The sequence below is a fragment of the Elgaria multicarinata genome, chromosome 6 (genome assembly GCF_023053635.1).
Source record: "Elgaria multicarinata webbii isolate HBS135686 ecotype San Diego chromosome 6, rElgMul1.1.pri, whole genome shotgun sequence".
Taxonomy (NCBI): domain Eukaryota; kingdom Metazoa; phylum Chordata; class Lepidosauria; order Squamata; family Anguidae; genus Elgaria; species Elgaria multicarinata.
The window spans coordinates 16266457-16293668 of NC_086176.1; the positions used below are offsets into that span (position 1 = coordinate 16266457).

At 40.6% G+C, this 27212-nt stretch overlaps 1 protein-coding gene across 2 annotated transcripts; it reads right to left on the reverse strand.

Annotated features, from left to right (window-relative positions):
- Window positions 1–914: 914 nt before the first annotated feature.
- Window positions 915–26413, reverse strand: PCGF3 (polycomb group ring finger 3). Of its 2 annotated transcripts, none has more exons than XM_063129099.1 (9): window positions 26368–26413; window positions 16256–16373; window positions 13365–13461; window positions 13143–13198; window positions 11751–11861; window positions 8453–8541; window positions 7244–7381; window positions 5785–5865; window positions 915–5181 (listed from the first exon to the last, which is right to left on the reverse strand). In XM_063129099.1, exons 2-9 carry the CDS (start codon window positions 16362–16364, stop codon window positions 5134–5136), a joined length of 729 nt encoding a protein of 242 aa, XP_062985169.1. In that variant the 5' UTR covers window positions 16365–16373; window positions 26368–26413; the 3' UTR covers window positions 915–5133. The 2 variants fall into 2 exon arrangements, with proteins under 2 accessions (XP_062985169.1, XP_062985170.1); XM_063129100.1 differs by lacking the exon at window positions 26368–26413 and adding an exon at window positions 19880–19994.
- Between the last annotated feature and the right edge of the window lie 799 nt (window positions 26414–27212).

Here is a 27212-nt window from a genome sequence, read left to right on the forward strand (position 1 = left end):
GATATTTTTGAACTTTTGCAGTTTTTCCCGAGAGGTTAGAATGTGTGTCTGTAGCATTGCACAACCACAAAGAAATAAATATTTCCAGGTTAAATGGTATACAAATGAGAGAGAAGTACCAGATGTACTAATGGCGCACGCACACGCACACGAAAAAGAAATTCTGATAGGCTGCGAGGCTTGTTGATTAATTCCACATTTCACATTTAAGAGTTCTTGCCAAATCATTTTTAAAATATTGCTGACAGGTAGTTCTTGCACATAGACACAACTCCCAAATGTCACTCTTTTTTTAAAAAAAAAAAACTCAGGAAGGAGGGAAGGGGGGAAATAAAAAGAGAAGACACCATTTGAATGTACACTTAAAACCACCTACATTCCTTTTCAGATCTGCAGTTAGTAGATGCTACATTTACCAATTAAAATGTATGCCTAACAAAAGCACGTTCCAAATCTATTGCACAAAAAGCATAAAGTAATGCTCTTTATCCATACAAAACAAAAATATATATATAAAAAAATCAAACGGGGCCAAAGTAAATGTTACACGAAATTTGTGGCTGCCACTAAACATAATCACTGCAGTCTCTGCTCCCTTACCACTCTGTAACACAGCCTTCCTCAACCTGGGGCACTCCAGATGTGTTGGACTGCATCTCCCAGAATGCCCCAGCCAGCTGCTGGGGCATTCTGGGAGTTGTAGTCCAACACATCTGGAGCGCCCCAGGTTGAGGAAGGCTGCTGTAACATCTAGTACATCTTGACTGTGGCCTTAGTTAGACCTAAGGTTTATCCCGGGATCGTCCCGGGGTCATCCCTGTTCATGTAAATGACACACAGGATATCCCAGGAGCAGGCAGGGACAACCCCGGGACGATCCCGGGATAAACCTTAGGTCTAGCTAAGGCCTGTGGCTCACATTACAGTTGTTCTTCATTTTCCTACTCCACATCATTGATTGCCACCAGAAGGGGGCAAAGAATATCATGATATCAGACCATAGAAAAGTCATACTACATATTACGAAGGGGGTGGGGGAAAGTAAATACATGGCTGCCATTTTGGGTAGCAGCCACTAGTGCAACACCTAATTTGGCCCTCACAAAAAGAAGGAAGAAGCTTGTAAAAAACATCTCACAATTTCATTTTATATGCCCATAAATAAAGCTGGACCATCGGAACCAAAAAATAAAATAAAAAATACTTAGATGGTAAAAAGTAAGATAGAAGGCTTAAAATAGAATAAATAATTTTATAAAGTTAACTTTTAAACCCCCCAAATCTTATTTAAAATTCAATATTATATATTCTGATTTCTCTATTTTAAAAGAAAATTATACCAAGCGAGACCATGAACTTGTGTCGTTATGCTCATCTCTTTGTTGCTGAGGATAATGCAACAAGACAATTTTACTGCATTTATTTACCAGCGGTAAGCAGTCATAAAAAAAAAGAAGAAAAATCTAGAAATGAAAAAGCAAAAACCGACTTCACAGTTACTTTATATATCGCTTAATCGACCAAGATGAACTCAACGTGGTCTGAGCACACACAAACCACTTAAGCTGAATGTGATTTAAAGACCTAGAGCCCGACATCAACAGAATGTTTTTGCCAACATAACCATTGTGCAACCTGCCCCTTAAAAGCTTCACAGAAGAGAGACAATTTCTATCACAAGGATCTGCTCTGTTGGTATTTGTTGTAGTTTTTCTGATAAAACAAGCCAGCTAGGTCTTTGAAACAAACACACCCCAAGGGACGTGGTTTCCATACAAAAATAAGTATTCTGAGAAGCTGTTTAGAAAAGAAAAAGAAAGAAAAAAACAAGTATTTTCTGCCAAGGTTGTTTTCATCAGGCTGTTATAAAAGCAGAGATAAACACGCATTTAAGAGCAACAAAACCAGCGTAGGTGTCAACTGCTGGCTTTGGTTTCATGCACCCGACTAGATATATATTTAAATATATTTATATAGCACCGTATCAAATTCAAGTGATTCAAAAATTTGCTAGAAACTTAGCAATACAGATTCTGTAGACTGTTGCAGTCAAGAGTTGTGGGGTTGTCGTTTGCATCTTGATACTGTTTAATCCCTCAGTTTAAATTACACAGGGTAACGTTTGTAGTCTGTATTTTAAGATGGCGCTGGTCTTACAATTCAGCTGTGTATCTAGTCTGAGGTAGACTGAATTGCGGTCTATGGTCATTAAACCCTCCCAAAAAGTTTAACTGAATCAAGTGGGCACTGGACAGGGTCACCAAGTTTAAGGCTCACTAAGCAGTGTTAGCCAGTATGTTTTCAGATAGCACCACGCGGCCTGTGAATTTGGGAAAGAAACCTTTCAGTTTAAGGCTGTTCTACTTGTGGGGGGGGGGCATGATACATTCCCAAAGAGTCCCCCAAGTTGCTCAAAACTATAGTCTTCCATTAACCAATGTTTTATTTTTTAACTTGGAAGATACTGTTTGATGGGCAAGCAACATGATGAAATAAGCAGTTTCTTATCATAAAAAGGGAAACCTTACTAAGAGCTAGAAGTTAAAGTTTTAAGGGCACTTATCCAAGGAAAAATTCTCTTGCACACACGGCCGTTGAAAGAAATGGAAGGAGCACTAGGATGCTAGGAAACCAACGCGCTCCCATTAATTCCAACGGACCTGTCACATGAAAGTGGATAAATGCCCTTAAATGTCTAATGTACTCTTTGCATCTCCCGTTTCTTTCAACAGGGCGTGCATAGGAGGCCTTCCCACTGGAAGAGTGCCCAACGTCTTTCCCACCCCCATCTACTGCTAAGCCAAACCTTGCATATTCGTCCCAACACTTCCTGCTTGCTCCCATGTCCTCTTTGTTCTTCCATTTGGCTCCTTTGACTTCCACCTATTTATATTGACCATTACAGGATTAGAGAGAAGGAAGGCCACGTAACTCACCATGGAGAGATGGGCTCCCAACATCTCTCTACCAGCTGACAGGAGGAGCCAGAGGAGGTGGCACGAAGGAAGACATCATCCGAGGAAATCATGATCATAAATTCTTATTCTAGCTGATACAAATGGAACAACTGGGACTAGGAAAGGAGACGGTTTACCTACTCCTAACTGAAGATATGGAGGGTGCCTAGTGGCATGAATATCATTCATTAGAAAAAACAAGGCTTAACAGCTGAAACTTAGAAACAGGGACAATTGATCTCAGAATCATCCAACAAGACAAAACAAAAGGTTCCTGCCTCACACACACATTTATTTATTTGCTTGTATTTCATGCCTCACACCTGCATTGAATTAGGGTCCGTTCATGGCGTTGTCACACCCCAATCACATGCCTTCTTGTTGCACCCTGCTTGGGCTTGCTCCACAATGGAAAACCATTCACACTTGCCCATTACTGTCAAGCAGTAAATTGGTATGGATTAAGTACCGACTTTCTAATCAGACGTAAGCCCCTAAAGTGGAAAAGATCTTCTTCCAACGATGCAGAATCCACAGGGCCCCCTCCTTCCTGCTGGTCTCTCTGAAACCCAGGCTCCACATAACCGTTTGGCCCTACTCTTGTCCTCACCAGGCCCAAATCCCAGCTATGTCCATCAGCAGCAGGGTCATAAGCACTAGAGACAGGTAACACCTAGCTGAAGGCAGCTTGCTGCAGAACAGCAAACTATAACTATCATACCATTCCCAGTAGCAATCTCCTCCTTGTTCTGGTGCCTGATGGGGGAAAGGCAGATTTGTGGACACGCAAAGAATACACATGCCTCTGTTTATGCATTTGCTTGTAAAAGAGAGACACAAGAAAACATGCCTGTATGTAGGGATACATGCACTGGGGCAGTCCATGGTGGACCACTGAGAATTAACAACATGGCCCCAGATGGAAGAGCCTTACGTGTCCTTTACCAATGAAGAACAACATGAAGTCCATGTGCACACACTCTCTGTGTGGTGCAAACCTGCAGAAGTCACCTCTGAACACAAACTCCCCCCTCAAAAAAAAATCTCAAGATGCTTAAAGTTCAGCAGCATGGGCCTTTTTAAGCTGTTCAATCCTTGAGTGAAAGATGGGAGTGCACTTACATAGTTTAGAGGGGGTAATGCATTCCTAGGGGGATGGATTTTAAAAATAAATAAATAAAGATTTATAGATTTAAGGCCAGAAAGTACCACATTGCCAACTAAATCTGACCCTATAAAGATAGTTCAGTAGAGAATTAGGCAAACACAATGGTCTTATTAAGGAAGCCAGAAACCAGCAGGAAGGTGAATGTACTAATGCATGTCACAGAGAGTATGCTGCAGCATTAGCATAGTGTGTTGTTCAAAGGAACAATACTGGAGTTCAAGTACTTAAGGCTGCTAACGGCTTATTTCATTTATGGAAAGGCAAATCCCCCAGTTCAATATCAGCGCCAGCTCCGTAAGCCATGAACACCATAGAAAAAAGGGCCTTTTTAAACACTCTGCACTTTGATGCGATCTGATAAAACTGCACCAATATGGAAGCAACTGAAACTCTTCCAATAACCTCATCAAATGAGCCAGCAGAGGAACAAAGGATCATAATCCAGAACAGCGTCATGCAGCAAAATCACTGCCAGCCATTAGATCTTTGTCAGTGTTAAATATTCTGCGAAGGGCTTACCAACAGACAAGATGGCCATGAGGTATAAGAGACAGAAAACCTTGCAAATATATATATATATATATATGCCACATTAAAGTTGTGAAGCAACCCAAAAAGTTGTTTGGTGAAAACAAATCCTAAATTATCTCCTTCACAACATTTTAAACCCATTTGGCATCTTTGCAGGATGATGACCAAGAACTGAGCTACACACAAGGAACTGTGAAGTGTTTTCAATGTCTGTAAACGTCGTGCTGGTAGTGTCCTCTCAAGCTGCAATTTCCTTTTTTTTTTTTTTTTGTAGAAAAAAGTATAAATATTCTTCTGTCCAGAAAACCAGGCTAATGCATCCCTTGGAGAAATATTCAAGATGGTTGAATGGGAGAGCACTACTGTTTTCGAGAATGGATTCTGCTGGTCTGTGTCACGGGTGAATTGCGTGATGCACTAAGAAGGTGCCCAATTGATAGTCTCTGCAAAAAAACGTCCAGAAGGACAAAATAGTTCTTACAGCAAGTCCATTTTGGGTCTGTAATGTAGCAGTAGAGGTGCTTTCTGAAAGATAAAATATTACACGGGCTTCAGAAATGGCTACTACAGTGGCTACTGGTGTAGAATCTAAGAAAAAGATTGATATCACCACAGTCCCCAAGCAGCTGATGGGGGAAGGGGGCACAAGACACTGAACACCACACACCCCATGCTCAGCCTCAAGACTTTGGCAGGGGCTCCCCTATCCTCTACCCAAAATGAAGATGCTCTAAGAATTTGCAATATGGAACAGATGCCTCTGGAATATCCTCTCCGTTTGTACTCAGTGGGATGTCGGCCACAGAAGATGGGGGTTTGGTGGACAGGGATCTGGTGGCAAAGAGTGCACTGTCTAGCAAATGCTCTTGGTGGACACAATGGGGCAAAAAGCTTTCATTGGCAGACCAGGGCTTCCAGGTGGATGAGCATCTGTTGATATGATGAGACAAATATGTAGGACAGGACACTACTAAGGGGGTAGAAGTGACTTAAAATGGTGCTGAAGATCATGTGTGGACAACCCGTGGCCCTCAGCCGCTGTCTGTGAGGCCTGCAGTGTGATAAGTAAAAGTCTAGAGATCCAACCTAAAATGGTAAATGCACCAACCCACCACAAGCACAGCATACCTTAAATCTCCATCTTGTAACAACTACAAATTTGAGAGTATGGTCCTTGCCCAGAATTTCTTCATTGCATAATATATCCAGCTAATAGAGACAGAAATATTTTGTTTATCAAAGAAGTCAGTTTAACAAGCCCAAATTATGACATGATCAAAGACAAATATTAAATAAAAGAAAATGGCAGTCTGAAGATGAAGCAGTCTCCTGAAAGACAAAATGCAAGACTACAGTTCTTCGGAACCCAAATCTAAAGTCCTTTAAAACACCATAAACTCATGTATAACTCAAGCACCAAGCAAGAGAGCACATTACATAACATGGCTGTTCACCTCACAATATCTATATCCTACCATTGAGCTTGCCAGGTTGTGTGGAGGTAATATTTAGGCATTACTAGGATTGTACAGCCTTGGTTCTGGATTTAAACTGCCCACTATGCTCTACTGGTGTATGGAAAAACTGGGTCACAATGATCTGCCCCATAGTCTAGAAAAAGCCAAAATCTCTGCAGTTATGGGAAATAAACTCAAGCCAGAGTGTGGACGTTATCAAAATGGCTACATGCAATTAAAATAATAATAATAATAATAATAATAATAATAATAATAATAATAATAATAATAATAATAGATGATGTAGTATTTTAACAAAACCTTTGGAACCAATTAAAAATTGAATTCTCATTTCATTTCAATTTTTCTCAAAAGCAGCTGTCACTAGTACAGTGCCAGATAGGCATATGGATATCAGGCAACCCTTTCCCCCACCCCCAAATATACAGCTAATATAATTAGTCAAATGAGAAACTGGTGAAACAAAACAGCATCCGTTCATAAAATACAGCAGATTACCTGTACAGCTGGCTTTCAAGGTATTATTTCAATTAACTGTAAGGTATTTTAACAGATATTAGTTATAAGAGAGCTTGTTTTTCTAACACATGCTTGGAAACGTTGCATGGTTGCAATCACAAACCATATGGTATCTTAACACAAAACCCAACAATTTAAATCAGAGACGCGGTGGTATCCATTTTGTTTTTAAAGCAGGTTTTTATCCTTTAGGATGCAAAGAAGCCTGATGGTATCTTGGCTGTTTGGGGAATATCGATAGTTCAGGGCAGGGTGTCACTTCGCACAAGTCACTACCTAAGGCCGCCTATGAATGAACTAACAAGAATTGTGCTAGTGGAAGTTAAGAAGGGGAGAGAAAAACAGAGAAATATGACTAATTCTGAAAAACTTGAGAGGGGATCTCCTTTAAGGGACTGTCTCAATATGTTGTTAAATTATGTGATTGGAAAGCTATTTCAGTTCTAGAACAACAAGAAACTCCAAAACAATTCCAAGGTAATGCCATTTAAAAAAAAAAAAAGTTACAAGATCAATAGTAAAAGCCCTACTGCATGGTTGCTTTTCTGTATGCAAAAGGATTATTTTGTAAATTCAAACCCACGAATTACCTCATTAAACGAAGAAAGATTAAGTTTTTTGGCAATGAACTTCTTTAGATGTAAGACTGTAGCTTGTGCTGAGCAGCGAATCCATTTCCTCTTCAAGCCACGTAATTTGCTGCTGTTGCATTCCAAGCAGATGCTTACCTATAGAGGGGAAGCGAACAGACACACGAGCAGCAGTGACTTCACATTCCCCTTCAAACTGAGCTCAAGAAGCACAATTCTGAACAACATAAACAGAACGGGCATTTCCTGCTGCCAATCAGGTGGTAACATTAACTGTACCTTGTTAATAAGGAGTGAAATTTAGGGACAAAACAGTAGTATCTCTCAGTGGCTACACTTTCACAGCTGCTGAAGCCAGATGATAGACCAGGGGGCAAGAACAAGTGGCACACATAGAAAGAGCCACAAAAGATATTGGTTGGCAAAGCCAACCTAATAGTCCAGAGCAGATCTGTAGCACACAGACCATGCTATTACTTAGGACAAGGACCATCTTTCTTTCAAGGGCCACATCTCCTTAGAGGTAACCTATTAGGGGCCACAAGCACGTGGTGGATGGGGCCAAAGCCAGTGGTGGCCGGGACGAGAGTCAACAGTGCGCAAGGGGGGCACCATTTTCTCTGTGTGTCTCTCTCTTTCAGCCATCCCATGTTCTCTCTCTCCCTGTGCAGCGGGCTTCTCAGAGAGGGATAGGTTGCTCTTGCCAGACTGATTGTTTGCCGAGAGCTTTTGAAATTAGGCCAAGGTCTGCAGGTTGCCCAACATTGGCCCCACCTTAAACCACGGCTTTAATCACGGTGAATAAGACTTTCTGGCTTAACCACCATGGTTAAAGCCGTGGTTTAAGGTGTCTTCTGAATGGGGCCACTGAGTTAAGGGCCTGAGATGCTTTATTTCAACTGGGGTATGTGGTTTGAGAACCACAAGTAAACATGCCTAGGATAAATGACAGTTGTGGACAGTTAGGATCCACACTAAAAAGAGGGCATCATAATATCCAGGAACCATAGCTTGCTTTCATTTTTCAAGCTGAGTGCCCACTTGATGAAAAACCTTTAAGGCTTTCGCTTTTCAGAGAATACATCAATAGCAACATCTCCAGTAATTCACACAAGTGCCTTCTTTGAAAAGGCACTGTTTTTTCTGAGCTGGCCTAGAAACTACAAAAGAGGGACATCTGCTTAGTTCAAGGTCATGTTTAAAAAGTACCTGTTCATCACTTCTGTGATAATCATTATCTTCCTCCTGTTTCTCTTCTGATGTTTCTTTGTTTGTACTCTCGTCTGCTTTTGTTTCCCCTTATGAAAAAAGCACAGAGCATCTGTGATGAAATGGAACACTCTAAAGACACAAATTCATGTATGAAATAAACTGCAATCAAAATTCACAGCCCTTTCGGAAGGGAACCTGTCAGCTACATAGAATTCAGTTCATTCATTATACAAAATGTGATTCAAGCTGAAATGTAGCAGATACTGTCTATGTGGCATATACTTATCTAGGGCATTTGGAAGTTAAAAAAGAGAGAGAGAGTTAGTGTGCAAGCAAAGAGCTTCTCAAATTTCTCAACCTAATATGTGTTTATGAATCAGTCTTGCAACACCCAGAATATTTCAAAAGATCAGACTGAAGGCTATAGAGCACGTAACTTCCATTTCCCCGGTCAACAGCTGGTTGGCCACTGTGTGAACAGAGTGCTGGACTAGATGGACCCTTGGTCTGATCCAGCATGGCTGTCCTTAAGGGCTTTGCCAATGCCTTTGTGGCTGTTCACAGAGGGAGTCAGAGCATTAAAGAGCCCTAACAAGGGAGCAAGTCAGTGGGCAAAGCCAATAATGCTGGGCCTTCAGCCTCTGTTCAGTTCAAAATATAGTCTCAATTAAAATTCAGTCACCAACCAGGGATCTAAGTTAAGTGCCACTATTTTAGGAGTTAGACCTCGTTTGCACATCATGGCGGCATTTCCAGGGTTGTTAAAGCAGACAAGCCACTTCCACTTTCAATTAATAACCCAGAAATGCCCCATTCTTGGGTTGTTTCATTATATGCCAAACCCAGACATTCTGGGTTATTTAGGGGTAAAAAAAAACCCCATCTTTTATTGATGAGTTATGTGGCATTCCTGGGTTGTTAATTAAAATCAGAAATGGCATACACGCTTCACTCATCCCCACAATTGTGGTTAAGCAGCATGGTTTAGCGTGTCGCCTGAACCAGGCCAGTGTGAGCTCAAAGAAGCCCTCCATGGTAGGGTGACCAACTGTCAGGATTTCCCCGGATTTGTCCTGGTTTTTGTTCTTTCCATGGTGTCAGGGGGGATTTTCTATAATTTTCAATAATGTCCTGGAATGACACACCTTCTTCTTTAAGGCTGCCATTAGCATGGCAGGAGGGAATGACATGCTTTCTTGAGGCACATCATTCCCCCACCCCGAGCTCCAATTGAGGTCTTAAAGGGGAAAGTGGGTCATTCGTGGACATTATAGAAAAGGCCCCAATTGGAGTGGATGGTGGTGGTGCAGAATGAAATCCTTTCCCCTCCTCCACTCCAATCGGGTTCTTTAAGGTGGCGGGGGAATAACGTACTTTCTGCAGGACTCAGAAAGCGGCTTCCCCACACACACACTAGGTGTCCTCTTTTTTGGTTTCCCAAATATGGTCACCCTACTCCATGGGGCTAAATTATTGCGCTGATATACCTGCCTGCTTGCAAAACCAGCATTGCTTTAGAAGACTGTGCTGAAGTAGCACTTTCCACACTCAATCTCGAACACCAGGTTATAAGCCCAGCTACTTATACAATTAGGCCATAAATTCGCTTTGCAGAGTCCAATCACATGGATCAAATTTAGTAGTAGCAGCACAACCGCTTTATTTGCACAGGTATGAATAGAGCATGATCCTGTTTTTAGCAAGTGGAGTACAGCCCACCCCACCCCAAGGTGCTGTTTCATTTTCCACCAGCTGGCCCAGCTTGGTGCACAACAGGTTTGGGCCAGCTGGCGGAATTCCTGTAAAAAAAAAATGTGCGTAAAACAACATTTGTGCAGATTTCAGCTGGAATTTGTGCAAACTTGCATACTTTGCACAAATTACAGCCAACGTTTGTACAAATTATATACATTTGTGCAAATTGCACAAATTTGCCGACTTTGCAACCAAAGTTTGTACAATTTGTGCAAATTACAGCTGTCAGAAAATCTCTAAAAGTTCCCGAAAACTCAGGGAAACTGTGTGGCTCGCCTCACAAAAGCAAGCTATTTTGGGTGCTCTACAGGAGTCCAGTGAGCCCAAAAAGGCCAGACTTCCCAACCCGCAAGTGCCTGATGCATGTGGTACCACAGAGCAACACATGGTCCTGTGCATAGTAGTTATGCTGCATCAAGAGCCTGGGACTGCCACTGGCATTAGAGCACCAATGAACGCTCTCACACCAGTGTCAGCACTGGTATTCAGATACCATTTGTGCCCTCAAACTGGCCACAGGGTCCTTGCACAGGATCCCATGAGCTGCCTACCTACTCAGCCTGTGCATCTGAAAGAGACTCTTGCCACAAGGGGTGACTTAAGGGTCACAGCACTCATTCTCGTAGCAGTAAACAAGAAGAGAACCAAATACTACTGGAATTTGCTTAGGCGCAACAGCTCATAGGACTGGGCAACTGAGAGTCAAATATATTATTATTAATTTTATTAATTTAATGTTTAAAAAAAATTACCCGTCTTTTCCCCTCCAAAAATGGAGTCGCTCAAAGTGGCTTACAAATGTAAAAACATAAAAACAATAATTAAAACATATTAACAGGCTAAAAGCAGCAGCAATCACACACAAAACATCAAAACAGTCACGAAACACAATTAAGCAACAGCAAAGTCAAATGCTTATTTAAAAAGAAATGTCTTCACTGGCTGGTGGAACACAGCTAAAGAGGAAAATGACCTAACCTCATATGGAGCTGCACAGACAGGCTGCTGAAAACAGGGAAAGCCCTCGTGCATGTTGCCACCAATGGTGCCACTGAAGGCAACGCCACATGCCGTGGGGGGGGGGGGGAGCAGCAACAGATGTGTGTTCCCAGCAAGACCAGTCAATTTGAGCCAGACCTACTAAGGCTGTAAGGACTCAAAACTGGTTATTGACCTAGCAGCCTTAGGCATTTCTGGGCACCCAGAAACCTGTATGTGTACAATTTATGGGGGGCAGTGTGTACACTACAGGAGCAAGGCAGACGTATCATAACTGGTGAGGAAGATCAATTGTGAAGCGTGGCCTGAATGTATCGTTTGCTGTAAGTCAGGTCAGGAAGCTGGAGCATGCAATAACTTTCCAACCATGTACTCATGGGCAAAATATCACAAGCAACAGTGCGCTCTGCCTTTAGTAAACAGAATATATAGCGATAAACATACTCTATGAAGCCATTCTAAAGAAACAAAGGGAAAACAATATCCTTTTGTAAATACAATGATTCTTCTAAAAGAGCAAACACATGCAATGTCTATTTACCATTACGGTGGGAATCTAAATGTTGCTTGGCTGAGCACGTCTCCCCTTTGATGTCACCTGGTACTTCCATGCCCAATTTGTGGTAGAATTCCCTCTGCTTTCTCATTTCCGCTGTTTAACATTTTAAAACAGTGTCTTTAGCTACGATCAGTGGACTTCATCAACTCAAGTAAACAATTTACTCCTCTCACTCTTTCAGAAAATGTACCAAGAGCACCCTCTAACGTTCACCAGCTTTTCTGAGCCTAATTCATTATACAACAACTCAACAAATCTCAGAGCTTGAGGAACTTCTCAAACGTTGTAATGGTATTTTTTTATTATTTCAGGTTCTACTTTTAAATGATCCAGTATCATTTTCTGTCTCGTAAACTTGTTCAGTTGACCTTTAGAATTAGGAGAAAAATCACCATGTTTTACAGAATTTGAAATATAGTATTTTCCCCTCCATCTGCTTCATTTATAATGCATTTTTCAGTTACAATTAATTATGGTATTTATGGTAGACACATCATATGTATGAAGTATTCCTATTAGATAAACAAGTAACTGGGAAAACTGGGTATTGTAAATTGCTATCTTTCCACCAGCAAATTATTTCCGCATGCATTATAATAAATGTAAGAAACTTGGTGGATGTTGACATTTAATTCTTGAGATTTAGGAAGTGCACTGGGAAATGTCAGAACTGGTTGTATCACGAGTCTCGCTTCTGACATTTATTCCTGCAGTTTTTAGGCCAGTGTCCTTTATCAGTTAATATGATGGAAATGAGGATAACATTTGGTCATTTTCTGAAGGCACTTAATTGGTTCAACATTTACTGGTAACTGTTAAGAATGTCCTGCCATTTCTCTTTGGGCCTCTTCAAATCTTAAGTATTATCAGCAAACATCACCATTTGCCATGATTTCTGACACTTACAGCAACACACCTACAAACAGAAGAAAACCTATGCTGTGATGACTTACCCTGCCTGCCCAGGACTAAATTAAAACCATGTTAGGAGCCCCTAACATTATTTTCTTTTTGTAAGAACAGCCATGGGGCAAGTTTTCCACACGAGAGCTAATATCTCTGCAGAGTTGATCTGGATTGGGGCCACGGTACAGGGGGAAAGAGACAGATCTCCCTTCCGATCTAACTGGTGATCCCACAACTACTTTTACAAAAATAAAAGTTACATAGCAAACTCCAGACATGGAAGCTGCAATGTAATGTGGAGTTTAGCCCTTATGCCAAAGCAACCAAGTAAAACCAATCCATCACTAGGCTACACTATCCATGATTTCCTGGAATTCTATAAAAACTTGAACCATGCCATCCGAAAACCAGACTTGAGAGATTTTTTTCAAATGTAAATGCTTACCAAAGACCATATTGTCAACTTACCTTCTTGAAGACCTGGAACAAGTTTGTAAACAATATCTTGCATCGTTCTGTCATGACTGGCAAGAAAAAGAATACAGGTTTAAAAATAAGATGGGTGACTCCCCATATCAATGCACAGTGATGAAAAATAAAATTATGTGCATTCATTTCTGAATCAGCCTGTCGCTTAGAAAGGCATACCCTTTAGATCCCTGCACATATTAGCTTTAACACCATACTTACCCAATATATTGTAGTGGATGGCTCTGGTGTATAACTATCCTGCATGTGGGACAGGTATTATTTTCCTCCAGATATTTTACCAAGCAACTCCTGCAGACTGTTTACAGAAATATTTCGTTAAGAAGATTCCAGGAATACAAAGAAAGGGTTTTTTACTTGCCAGCATACATTTTAACATTCAATTATTTACAAGACTGCTTTGTCAATATGGCAACATTAAACTGAATCTGTATGCATTACATATTTCAATGACCATTTGTATTAAACTTCCAGTTTTAATAAGCATAGAAGTGCCTACCCAATATGCACTTAAAATCTAACAAATGTTCTGTATTTATTTCTAATACTTCCATTCCTCTTTAAAGGGTAAATTAATTATCCAGCACACATAAGGAGGATGTGAAGATTACCAATATAAAAACTTAGGAAATGAATGGTTGGTTGGTTTTTTCAGTAAAGGTCTGGTGTGCATTTGACTGGAATTCTAAAGTGATAAAAAAAATTAAAAACATTAACTCATTTGGGGGTCATTTCAACATAGATTACTAAGACATTGCTTTCTGTTTAAGAAACAGCAATACTAACATATAGACTCATTTTTAGATCTCTATACATAGTTCATCCTATTTATAAAGAACATCCCAATATATCTGTTAGTATGATATAATTGGTTTACGGCTGTCTATGGTTGTAACCAAGATTATTCTAATAACTATTGTTGTTGGATAAATGAAGGCCTTCAGTAATGATTTTGTTAAGCCTACAATTCTGTCTTTCCATAGCCAGCAACGCTACCATGGCTTTGGAAACTTGACAATACTGAAGCCTGGCTATTGCAGTTAAACAGTGCCATCTACATCTCACCAAGAAGTTATGCACATTTTAACAGATGTAAGCCCAACTCAAAAACACATATCAGATCAGTGTTTAACAACATCTATTGACGACGACAACAACAACAACAACAACAACACCCAAAACCAACCAAAGTCCACACCTAGAAGTTCCGGATAGGTCTATCACACCAGTCATGAGATGAAGAAATTTGATTTCATTATTTAAGTATTGATTATTCTCCCATGCAAAGTGGAGGTAACAGTGGGAAAAGTTCATTATTTTGGAAGCATTGCATAAATTGCAAGTTCTATGAAGTTTAACTGGACTTACAATCTATCAGTCATAAAATAACCACTTATCCAGCCATTCTATGCCCAAAACAAAAGGTTCTTTCAAATACCATTGCATCTTTATAACTCATAATAGGAGATGCAAAAAAATCAAGTACAGAGAAAGATGGTGACTTCGCAATGCACATTCGCTATGAGCACATGAGCAAGGAAGCCACAAACCTATCCCTCATTTCAGGAGCCATAGAAATTCCTTGCACAACTCACACAAATGATCGTAGACGCCTCCAGCTTAGGCGAGTTTTGTAACACCCCAAGTTAGGACCATTCAACTCGTTAAAACAAGGCCTAATTGATACATGGCAAGTCCACTCATAATTTAGTATATATCCCATGAATTAAATCTATAGATTTACTCTCCTTTCAAATATCCTTTATACAATGTAAGCAAGTCTCTTTGATCCATTACTTTTAGTTCCTCGTTCCTAGTTCAGATGGGAGAAAGAAGCAGCTGATTTCTCACAAGCAATAACAACTTTTATCAGGAGTGTCAAACTTCTTTCAGCCTCAGGAACTAATTCAATTTCAGAAAAGCTCTCGGGAGGGGGGAGGGCAAAGCAAAAGTGCCCAAAGCAAAAGGGGCAGGGGGAAATACCAAAAATACCAGCACGTTTTAGCTTCATGTGGTTACTGCTAGTAACTGGGGCCATAGCTAGACCTAAGGTTTATCCCTGGATCGTCCAGGGATCAAAACTGTTCATCTAGGTGACACACAGGGGATCCAGTGCTCAGGCAGGGGAGAACCCTGGATGATCCCAGGATAAACCTTAGGTCTAGCTGTGGCCTAAGACTTAGAAGAGGCATTTCAACCTTTCAGAATGGTAGGAAGAAAGTGCACAAAAGCCAGAGAACCATCAAATGATCAGAGGTTGGGGAAAGGTGCTAGGCTACAGGAAGGTGCCATGGCTTCCTGGGGAGCCACAGAGGGCCAGATTTGGCCCACAGGCCTAAGGTCTGATGTCCCTGCCTTAATATTATGGTCTGCTGCAAATGGCATCATCATCTTCAATCCTCTGATACACTATGGCCCCATTCAGAAGACACCCTAAACCACGGCTTTAACCATGGTGGTTAAGCCAGAAAGCCTTATTCACCATGGTTAAAGCCATAGTTTACGGTGTCTTCTGAACGGGGCCTATATCATTTAGAACAACCCCTTCGGCAGCATTTCTAAAAGCCTACCATAAGATACACAGACCCTCACCTTCAGAGTAAAGAACATAATTCATTTGCATATTCTTCCCTATTACTAGGGAAGGGGCCATAGTTGTTTGGTAGTAGAGCATATGGTTTGTGGGCTATATAAGGGCTAGCCTCAGGTTTACACAGACCCTTCGTCTGCCCATCTTTTAAAAAGTAACATCTGATCGAGCCAATTGCTGGGAATTATCTATAATCTGAATTTCTCTGCCCCCATGATCTGTTCCTGGATGGGGGCCTGAGTAGACAGAAACCCAATATTTGGCTTGGTCTGATAGTACAAGACCAGAAGAAAGGGGAAGAGCAGGAGTATCAGGGATACACACAATCCCAACGCACACACACTTCTCAGACCAGGTCCACCTCTGAGTGAGCCCTAATGTGAAATTAGGAATTCTCTCAACTGAGATTAATTTACTCAAAAATCAGCCTTGCCCAAAATATCAAACCTCCAATCTTACATCAAATCATAACTTCATTATACACAGTTATTTTCATACTCACAGGTATGCAAGCATTCTGTTACAGTGGTAGCATCAATAAGATAACCATTACAAAGACGGCAGGTTATATGGGCATTGATATCCCAAAGCTTTATCTTTCTCGTCAGCATCTTTGGTGTCTGTAAGAAAACCAGGGTAATCATTGCACGTAAGTGGTATTTGCTCATTTAAATATTCCACATTCATGGTAATCCTGCATAATAGTAAAACACGAGGTTTTTCATAGTAACTTTCTTCCTAACAGGCTTTAATTGATAGGAGAAGCCTGGTTTAAGAATAATGAGAATGTGTAAGCACTGTAATGCAGTTACAAAAGGCAAGTTTAACATTTCATATTCTGGACTTAACGCTGCAATATTTCTTTGCAACTAAGTTTGCTTCATTCTATACAATCATGTTTAACTGAAGCCTAGTTCGCAGAAGCAACAAGCAAGGTGAATGAAATAGACCACTGCAGATGCGGAAATATAAGATTTGTATAACATTTGTTTTGCAAAACGTTTTCTATTCCTTAAATTGCATTGTTTCATAAAATGAATTAGTAACATAATGAATGGATACACCAGTCAAATTAAGTTCTCATGTGATTATCCTTAGAAAACATACATGGATGTGATAAATATAAATGCCTAACTATCTGAGCCTGCGCAAATTAGTAGCTTAATAGTTTTCAGTGCCTTCAATTTTCTTTTCTTAAACTGTAAGGAAGTGTGTGAAATTGACTTAAAATATTTTATAAACATCCATAACAAAATAATTTCAAAGTAAAGCTTTGAATTTCTATCTATGTAAATTTATTTATAGGCTGCTGTTGAGGGTAGAACCCTTATTTAAACCACATGATTCCCCACACCACCAAATCTTTCAGTGAAATTCCTTTGGGGGGAAACACCTTTTGATTTATTCATAGAGCATGTGAAATTTGCAAGGCGTTTTCCTTAAAAGCTTCTAGAAAGCGTTCAATTTAAAACTTCCCAGAAAACCCACATTATATGAGAGAGCCTTCATTAAATATATAGGAAAAAAACTAGCATGTCAGAAAGAAGGTTCTACTCTTAACGTTTCCTGATAGCTAATTTCCTGTGCAAAGAGTTTTATTATGTATGAAGAACATTTGGCCACATACGTCCCTATGGGCAGCCTAAAGGTAGTACACTTCAGACACCACATCTATTGTTTCTGAGAATTAGGGGTTGTATCCAACGTTAGCTAACGTAAGTACATTTCATTTTAATGGGTCTACTCTAAAAAGAATTAACACTGGATACAACCGTAAGCCAGAAACGTAGGAGATGAAACCCTCACATCCACTCAAATCCGTCATTACATGTATGCAAATTATTAATTTCCCATTACACACAATGCAAATTTGAAATTTTTTTAAAAAGCCACTTGTTTTAAGGTAAGAATTAAGATACTTAAATTCACCCATGTGCCAAAAGCATAGAAATCTTAAATTAAGGCCCCCTGAGCTAAACATCTGTACCATGAAAGCTGTAAGCACATTCTACACACTGTGCTAGCCTACAACTTAACCTGCATGCACCCACACTTTCCTTTAATTTTTCAGCCGCCACCCTCTTCCTCTGTAGGTTGGAGGGTGTGGGGATATACTGAAGCTCAAGACATAATGGAGGAAGTAGCCACGCAGCATGACAGATTTTATGGGAAAAAACAATATTGCTAAGTGGAGGAAGTATCTGTCAGGGATGCTTTAGGGTGGATTCCTGCAATGAGCAGGGGGTTAGACTCGATGGCCTTGCAGGCCCCTTCCAACTCTACTATTCTATAATTCTATGATTCTAAGTAGAGGGAAACTAGACAGTGGGCAAATAGGCATTGGGACAAGTGTCTGCTTCATCATGAAATGACTCACAAGTCAGCCAATGAAACGAAGAGATAAGTCCTATATTTGGGATTAAACATGCGTAGGATCAGCTTCTGCAACAGGTTCATTTAAAATGAATTAAGTCTTCAGAACATACAAGCAGTGAAAAACAAATCTAATCATCTGATAAGCTTGAATAATCACTTTGCTGGTTTTACTTTTGGTCAAACCCGCACAAACAGATCAATTCTCTGAATTAAAGGTTTAAAATTTCAAAGCGTATATCTTATGAACGTTCATACAGCACTCACCCCCAAGTTTCAGTGTTCCCCCAAAAGAGCAGAGGAAGAGGGTTGAGGGTGAAAGACCAAAATAAAATATGGATGCAAGGAGGCTGACTTGTGAGTATAATATGGGAGAGTGCAGAATATGTTTACCACTTGCCTAATTTGCAAAGCACTGCCTTAAAATCAACTGAGGGTACATACTAATAATGTTGTTACGGGCTGCACATATACACAACCAGGCAATATTACAATGGCTGACATAAGAAGTGCATAAATATGAGAGCCCCTGCTTCCTGGTTTATGAGGACAACATTCTAACATTACATTCTAACTTTTTTACGCCTGAATGCTGTGTATTCCCCAGGGGCGGGTGTGGCGTTACACCCCACAAGTCAATTCCAAATATATGTCTACAGTTTGTAAGTCTGTGGTTTTTAGAATGTTGGCCTGAGTGGGCAGAGTTAGAATGTCTTGGGAGCGGGGAGGAGTGATATATATAAGGGAATGACGGAGGGGATTGTGAGTTCTTGTTCTTGTTCAGGAAAGCTTTTCAGGGAGACTTGTTAGGTACTCTGAGAGTCTGTAGTGCTCTCTGTATTTATGGTACTTAAGTTCTGGGAAATTTGAGTGTCAGTGTAGTGAGTGGTGTCTTTAGAGTGTGGTATGCACGTAATGAAAGTATATTAATCAATACTGATAATAAAGAAAGTTCAAGAGTGATTGTGTGAGAAAAAGGAAAGCGCGAATGTGAGAGTGACAGGATTGTATGGAAGGTTTCAAAAAGGTTTTTAAATGTTGTTATTTGAAACAAAGCTTATGAACTTTTAAAAATAAATTTTGATTGTTTGTTTTAAAACTACTACAAAAATCCCACGTGTCTGTTTGGCGTTTATCATCTTAAGTTTACACATTTAACACCCACTCTGACAATCATTCACCTAGGCAGATATAACTCACAGCGCATTATTATATATATTAAAATCCATTCTCCATTTTAAACCCCTTTCTCCACATAGTTTGGAGGAAGGTGGGCTTTTATCCCTTGCCTCAGGAGTATCAAGTGGTGGTGCTTGGCTTGAGCAGGGGGTAGCCTCGGCTGGGTCTGGTGTTCAGAGCCTGTGTCGCCCCATAAGAAGTGGTGGCAGACAGGAGGTCTGGTGTTCAGAGCCTGTGTCATGGCAGCGGGTCCATAAAGCAGCTTAAGCATGTCACCTGTGGATCTATGGTTAATATTTGCCTGTCATTCAATGGGTTATTATAAGGTTGCAATCCTATACATGCTTACTTGAGAGTAGGTGTCATTGAGCTCAGTGGAGCTTACTTCTGAGTAGGCATAAAGGATTGCAATGTAAAAGTGGATCTATTGCTGAGAAGAATTTTTGGCCATAGAGGAAAAAACACATTTTTTTCTGGATGGGGTGGAGTGGGGTGGGGTGTTAAACAGAACTTTTGGAAAAATTGAAAAATAACCAATACTTATTTTTAGTGCTCTTTACTGATCTAAAGTCACGTTGTTGCTTTAAGACAGCCTTCCACATCATGGTGCCTTCCAAATATTTTAGATTTCAGCTCCCATCAGCCTCAGGCAGCATGGCCCCTGATCAAGAATGCTGGCTACTGTAGTCCAAAACATCTGGAGGGCACCAGGCAGGAGAGGGCTGCTTTGGGAACATAAAGCAGCCTGTCTGTTCCTAGTTATTTTATGCATAACTTAGTCTGCTCATGAAGTTAAACCTCAAAAAAACCAAGATTATGGCAACCAGCTTGATTGATAACTGGCAAACAGAGGGAGAAAATGTAGAGGCAGTGACAGACTTTGTATTTCTGGGCGCAAAGATTACTGCAGGCGCTGACTGCGGACAGGAAATCAGAAGACGTTTACTTCTTGGGAGGAGAGCAATGACAAATCTTGATAAAATAGTTAAGAGCAGAGACACCACACTGACAACAAAGGTCCGCATAGTTAAAGCAATGGTATTCCCCGTAGTAACCTATGGCTGCGAGAGCTGGACCATAAGGAAAGCTGAGCGAAGGAAGATAGATGCTTTTGAACGGTGGTGTTGGAGGAAAATTCTGAGAGTGCCTTGGACTGCAAGAAGATCAAACCAGTCCATACTCCAGGAAATAAAGCCAGACTGCTCACTTGAGGGAATGGTATTAAAGGCAAACTGAAGTACTTTGACCACATAATGAGAAGACAGGATACCCTGGAGAAGAGGCTGATGCTAGGGAAAGTGGAAGGCAAAAGGAAGAGGGGCCGACCAAGGGCAAGATGGATGGATGATATTCTGGAGGTGACAGACTTGACCTTGGGGGAGCTAGGGGTGGCGACGGCCGACAGAAAGCTCTGGCGTGGGCTGGTCCATGAAGTCACAAAGAGTCGGAAGCGACTGAACGAATAAACAACAAATATTTTAAAATGTTTAAAAGTAAACTCAGTTAATATAATTGTAATTATTGTCTGAATAGATTAGAACTACATTAAATGACTGTTACAGCATTAGAAACACAGGACAAAACCCAAACTGTCAAGAATGCACATATACTATCAGGAATGCACAATGATGACGCTACTCACCTGTTGGGAAACTGAGCATAAATGTCCTTCAGTAAAATATAGTTTAGATCACTAATTTTAACAAGGAATGGAAGAAAAACTATCCTGGGAACCTTACAGAGAATTTAAAACACACACACACACACACACACACACTCCCCCATGGCGTCATTATTTCCAGACGTTTTACATCTCCAATCTTTCTGTAAAAATGTTTTTATTACATATCATTTCATAAACCAGAAGTGTTCAATTTTTCAGGGGAAAGCAACAACGGTCCTAGGGAGGGGGGGGAAGGGTTTTTTCCCTGAATTTTTTTCTGCTTTTTTGTGGGGCTTCACATCTCTAAAGGCAACCAAATTTGAAGAGAAACTTTGGCTCTTAAAAATTCAGGGCTGGATTCTGACTTTGCTTCCTGCAAGCAAAAGGGCTCCTTCCGTTCATGGAAGGCTTCCATTCTGATCCAGTTGAGGAATCCCACAAATGGAATATGAGGGAAGGTGATTGTCATCCATTGCTCCTACTCCTGAAACCTCTGCAGGAGTCTGAATTTTCACTCAAATTCAGGTTTCATGAAAGCAACTGATGTCTGACTAAAACTTACAAAGTCTACCAGAAGCAGGATAAAAACATCTGCTCACATTCTCTCACTGGGAAAATTTGCACTGGTGGAAGAAGAATGCAGTGTTAAATAATTAAAACAGGAGGGAATATTTTTTTTACCATCTGTTGCAATGGGCTCCTACACGGCAGGTGTCAACAAATTAAGATGCTTTTCAGTAAAAACTGCTGAGACTCTTTGGCTCCAAAAACATTGTAATTAATTTTTATTTTGGAACACATTTCATAATTTGATTGCAGTAAGATATTCAATGTATTTTTGCCCTCAGATCTGGGTCATAAAAGAAGTAGAATTGCTTTTAAGATAATTGTTCAATGACCATATTCTTGCTTGCTTGCTGAAGATGTCATTATACAAAAGCAGCTAGCAGAAGCCAAACTCAAGAATCAAGTTTCATGAGTAAAAAATGCATTTAAAATCATCATCATCATCAAGTGATTAACAATTCACTCTCCCCATCCCAAAAAGGGCTTTCTACGAATTATTCTGGACATTATTAGGAATAAATCATGGCTGCCCCCCCCCCCAAAAAAAATACATTCAGCAAAGCCAGATGCTCAGTTCAAATCACAGAGAACTTCCTCGATATCCAGGGAGGGGAAAAAGGCTGACAGACCAATACACACACACACACACACACACACACACACACACACACAGGGATATCCATAAGCACAACAGTCACCACTGAATATCATTCTCCTTCTGTACCCCTGAAGTAGCTGGAGGAAAAAGGCACATCCCCAGGTAAAGAGAAATCTCTTCCACACACCTGTCTCCCTTTCTGCAGGGTGTGCCACATCTTTACAGAGCAGGAACCAACCATCGCTACTCTTGTGCCAGTTAATCCCATAAATTAATTACATATTGGACAAAGATGTACTTCCTTCACGGAAGGATACTTCCCAAAATACACAGTATGTAAACAGCGTAGCAGAAATCTGACATATCAAATGTCTGGAAGTAAAGCTGAATACATTTATCGAATCCTCAAAATACACAACATAATCCTTGCTAATTTGTGAAAACAGAAAATTCAGGTGCTTCAAGGGAGACCGTAGTTTGAAATAACAACAACAGTAGCAGGTCATGCCACAACCAGGACTGGAGTCTTCAATTCTATGCCAGAATATGACAAATGTCACCGGTTTTCTTTTCTCTTGCAGGGGAAATTGCACTGGTGGTGGTGGGGAGTTCATTGGGGAAATGACACAGGAGAAGGGGGTTCATAGAATCATAGATTCATAGAATAGTAGATTTGGAAGAGGTCTATAAGGCCATCGAGTCCAACCCAATGCTCAATGCAGGAATCCACCTTAGAACATACCTGACAGATGGTTGTCCAACTGCCTCTTGAATGCCTCTAGTATGGGAGAGCCCACAACCTCCCTAGGTCATTGGTTCCACTGTCATGCTGCTCTAACAGTCAGGAAGTTTTTCCTGATGTCCAGCCGGAATCTGGCTTCCTGTAACTTGAGCCCGTTATTCCGTGTCCTGCACTCTGGTTACCGACACACATGGCACCAACTGGATCCCTGTCCCTGTAGCTACATGAAACAATTGGGAGATCCATTTGCAGATCTCCCACTGTCATATCTAGTGTAGCCCTAAGATACCTCAGGCTCTTGGGTTTCTTGAAGCAGCCATTCTCTCGCTCACTTGGCATGGCAACCTACATTTGTAAATATACACACTAACAAATTTGTTTTATTAGGAAGAGCATTTCTCTAACTTGCATAGCTCCTGGCCCTAGTCTACCAGAGATAGCTGACAATCTCAGCCCTTACAACCATATCCATCATTTCCACACTTCCCTTCTGCCATACTTAAGGGTGGGTGAACTCACCCGCACATGCCTCAATGGGCACTCTCTCCATCGCCGTCCGCACCTTTACCCTTGTGTAAATGGGGCCTTTACGGCTGCCACTGACACAGAGGGGAAGTGCACAATTTTGGAGGGCGAGTGGGCAGCTGCCAAATGCACTAGGGGGCTCACGGGCACTTGGGTGGGGTCCGTGCTTGCACAAGGAGACCCCAACTGGGTCCAGGGGTGGTGGAACCAGTCATACGCTTGCAACATCCCTAGCCATACTATACTTTTTTTATTTAAAAAATCTGCATTTGGCAAAAGTTCAGACTAAAACAAACATCATTTATTCTAAGTAAATGAATTCAGTATTTTATTGATTTGCATACTTCTGTGCAAAATTCAAGGATCTTCCCTTCCCTTCCCCACCCGCTTTCTTCATTCCTTAGAAGAAACCTACTCTCCCTCCATGTTTCAGTTATATGCAAGAGTGGGCTTTTTTTCCCCCAGCACTACAGACCACACTGTGAAAAGTATCTCATAAGCTGGTCAGTAGCAGCTACTTTATGAATTTGTGTTGTGTGCAATAGTCTGTACAAATGAAATTGCCAACGTACTTTTTTCTAAAATATTGTTACAAAGGAGCCTAGCAGGAGCCAGCAGGTCACATGCTAGCCTCAAGAAATGTCAAATAGCTGAAAGATCTCTTGCAAGCTGAGCACCTAGGCACAGGAGTGGGCTGCACACTACATCTGTATATGATTCATTGCCCTGGTGCTCAAGTCTGTTGTGTCGCTGTCTTAATGCAATTGGATCATTCACACATTCCCGGTGTAGGTATTGAGCAGAACTACCTGCCCTCAGGAGGTGGCATTCCCAGAACAGTGATTCATACAGAGATTCCAAGGGTGGGCTCCTCTTAGAGTGGACAATTCTTACTTTTACACAACCCAAAAACCTTTCCAGGTGTAAATGTAAATCCAAGTTTAGTTCAGGGGAGAAAACAGTGTGCTCCAGATACCAGAAATATGTAGAAATGTTAGAGATTACCTGTGGCCCATTCGTGTCCTTAGGTCTGACCTTGCTCTGAGACTGTCACTTAGCTCTTCTGAACTACCCAAAGACTGGTGTTCTACATTTAGGTTCCTCTGAGCATGACCATAACAAATCTTGCACTCTGGCACATGAGACGATGATGGAATATAGGGCTACAAAACTGGGCCAGTTGCAATAGTAATGCAACTCCAGTAAGGTTCCCCTCACATGCTTGACTTAACCAGAAGGAAGACAGAGACAAGGCAAAATTATGGAGAAATTAGCACACTACGGGCAACTACCCTTGTCCAACCCAGCAGTATAACAAACATACACTCTATATTGCAGAATTACAAAGACTTAGGCAGAATCTACACTACTGCTTTATAGTGGTATTGAAGTGCAATGATAATTGTTGGGTCTCATGACACATCTACACCGAGCAGGATATAACATTATGAAAGGGGTATGAAACCCCTATACGGCATCTGTCATGAGCTCTAACAGTTGTTAGTGCACTTCAATACCTCTATAAAGCAGTAGTGTAGATCCTGCCTCTGTATACTGCTTTCATACCACTTACATAGTGCTATATCCTGCATGGTATAGATCTGGCCTTAGAGCTACAACAGTCCCCTCCTATTATATTGCTTTATTCTGTCATCTGCATAATGCTACCAAATTCCAGCCATTTTACTACTTAACATTTTTTTCTAGAAACAAAAACATACCTGGGGCATCAACTATTATCACTGGGGTGCATTTATGCCCCCAAAACAAACAACATTCTGGGGTGTAATGGGTTTTCCCAAAGAAAACTGGTCTAAGGAAGAAGGCTTAAATACTTTGGGTGTCAATAAGTGGGCAGAAGACAAGCATTTCATTGGGGGGAATTTACCTCACCACAATTTTCTTAATGAGGTTAGGAAAACATCCCGATGACAGAAACAAAACATGTTTCAGTAATAATAAAGTTTTGCCTAACCTTTTATCTTGATGGTTTTATCAAACTTTTCTAATATTTCTAACATTTTGAGTTCAACACACACTTCTTATGACACATTTGAGATTGTGGGGCATTTTACCATTCCAGAATATGTTGGAAAATGGCTTGACGTAGTAAAATGATCCCAAAACACAGTTGTGTTTTTTAGGGTTGCTGGATGAGGGCTTGCTAGCTTTCTACGCTATTTACATTACAGACCATTCAACGGTCAGATGGAATGTTTAGTGCTCATGATGCCTAAAATGGAAATTATTAGAAAAAGTAATCATAAATAAAAATAAATAAGCGGCTTTTATATAAATTGATTCACTATTTCTTGTTAACCATCTATATTCTTTTTGGCCTTTTGGCTACTCCCATTAGCCTTCAAAAGCTAACCTTAAAATGTTTATGATGCATTTTAAAATGTTAAAACAACACATAATTCCTTGCCACTAAAAGTAATTCCCTACTTCCAGTTAGAAGGCTGAGTTAGGTGGAAAAGTTCAAGTGTTCTACTGTGGTGTAATTTAAATAAATTCCAAAATCTCCAATGACATTCTGTATGAAAGAGCACCAAGATATCATAGTTGAAACAGAAGAGTTTCTACAAATGAAAATCTCAAAACAGTGACCGGCTTCTCCTTGAGTTTCTCCACCACTGTCATGCCATAACATTTGAAACTAACATAAAACCAGCTTATACTGGTTATGAACTTAACTAGTCAAAACTAGTTAGATCTGGTGAGCTTGCAGCAATGTTTTTGTGTGTAACAAAACTAAACATCTCTCAATTAGAAACAATCATTTAAAACTTTGACTATCTCCCAAAGTACCCATTTCATTTTTAATAGCGCCTTTCTGTTTCCAGATTCTGCTTCCTCCGTCTCATCTATTTGAAGCAAAATATAGAATTCCACCAGTCAAGTTATCGCTTCCCAAACTTGGTAGCATATATGGCCAACAGACAATTATTATTTTAAGAAGCATACCTCTTAAAACTGCATTTCTTTTCAGAGTCTGCCATCCAGAGACCTGAAAAGACAGAAAAATACAAACCTGAAAATTAGTACTACAGCTGCTGGAGCAAATCTCACTGAATTCCACACAATTCTGCTAACTATATCAATGTATCTGTGAGATAACATTTGAATGATAAATCCGAATATCTGCCAGAGCCCAAAGAAAAGTTAGACATATGAAGCGCACACATGTACACGAACTGAAAACAAGTTTAGGCGTCATTCTTTTCTGCCACCACAGGGTGACAGGACTGAGAAGCCTTTCGATTTTTTTTCCTATTGAACTTCTGTCACCAGAAAATCAAGCGGAGCTAGTCATACTATCAAACAACCAGCTATTTTGCTGCTTAAAATAGGTCACTAGATGAACTTCTTGCAAGATCCATATAATCCAATTTATCCCAGGATCCATATGACCCAGTTCATCCCAATTTAGTGGATATAACAGTGTAAGTACCTGTCTTACACAGATTTAGACCTACTGGCGTGACACTGCCAGTCATGAATGGAAGGTCTCCAGCTGTTCACATCTTTCTTGTGCTCCAAGACTGTTTCTTCTGACTTGCAGACTCCATCCCCAGCTGTTCTTGGGGCTGTACGCACTCTGCCACTCAGCCCTGGACCCAACACATCTACTAGCTCTTTGCACTCAATTTCACAAACAAGGTCCAGACACAAAGACACACACACACACACACACTGAACCCCTCATTTATAACAGTTTTCCCCATCTATCTTCCAGCCAGAAGATGAAAGAGCATGAACTTTTTTATTGTATTAATGACCAGAACACATGACCACCCTGGGAGATACCA

Coding starts and splice junctions, on each gene's coding strand:
- PCGF3 (XM_063129099.1), bottom strand. CDS start 16,364: ATGCTGACGAGAAAGATAAAGCTTTGGGATATCAATGCCCATATAACC. Junction 13,462..16,255: donor AACAGAATGCTTGCATACCT/GTGAGTATGAAA, acceptor TTCTGTAAACAG/TCTGCAGGAGTTGCTTGGTA. Junction 8,542..11,750: donor TTTAGATTCCCACCGTAATG/GTAAATAGACAT, acceptor TTTTTTCATAAG/GGGAAACAAAAGCAGACGAG.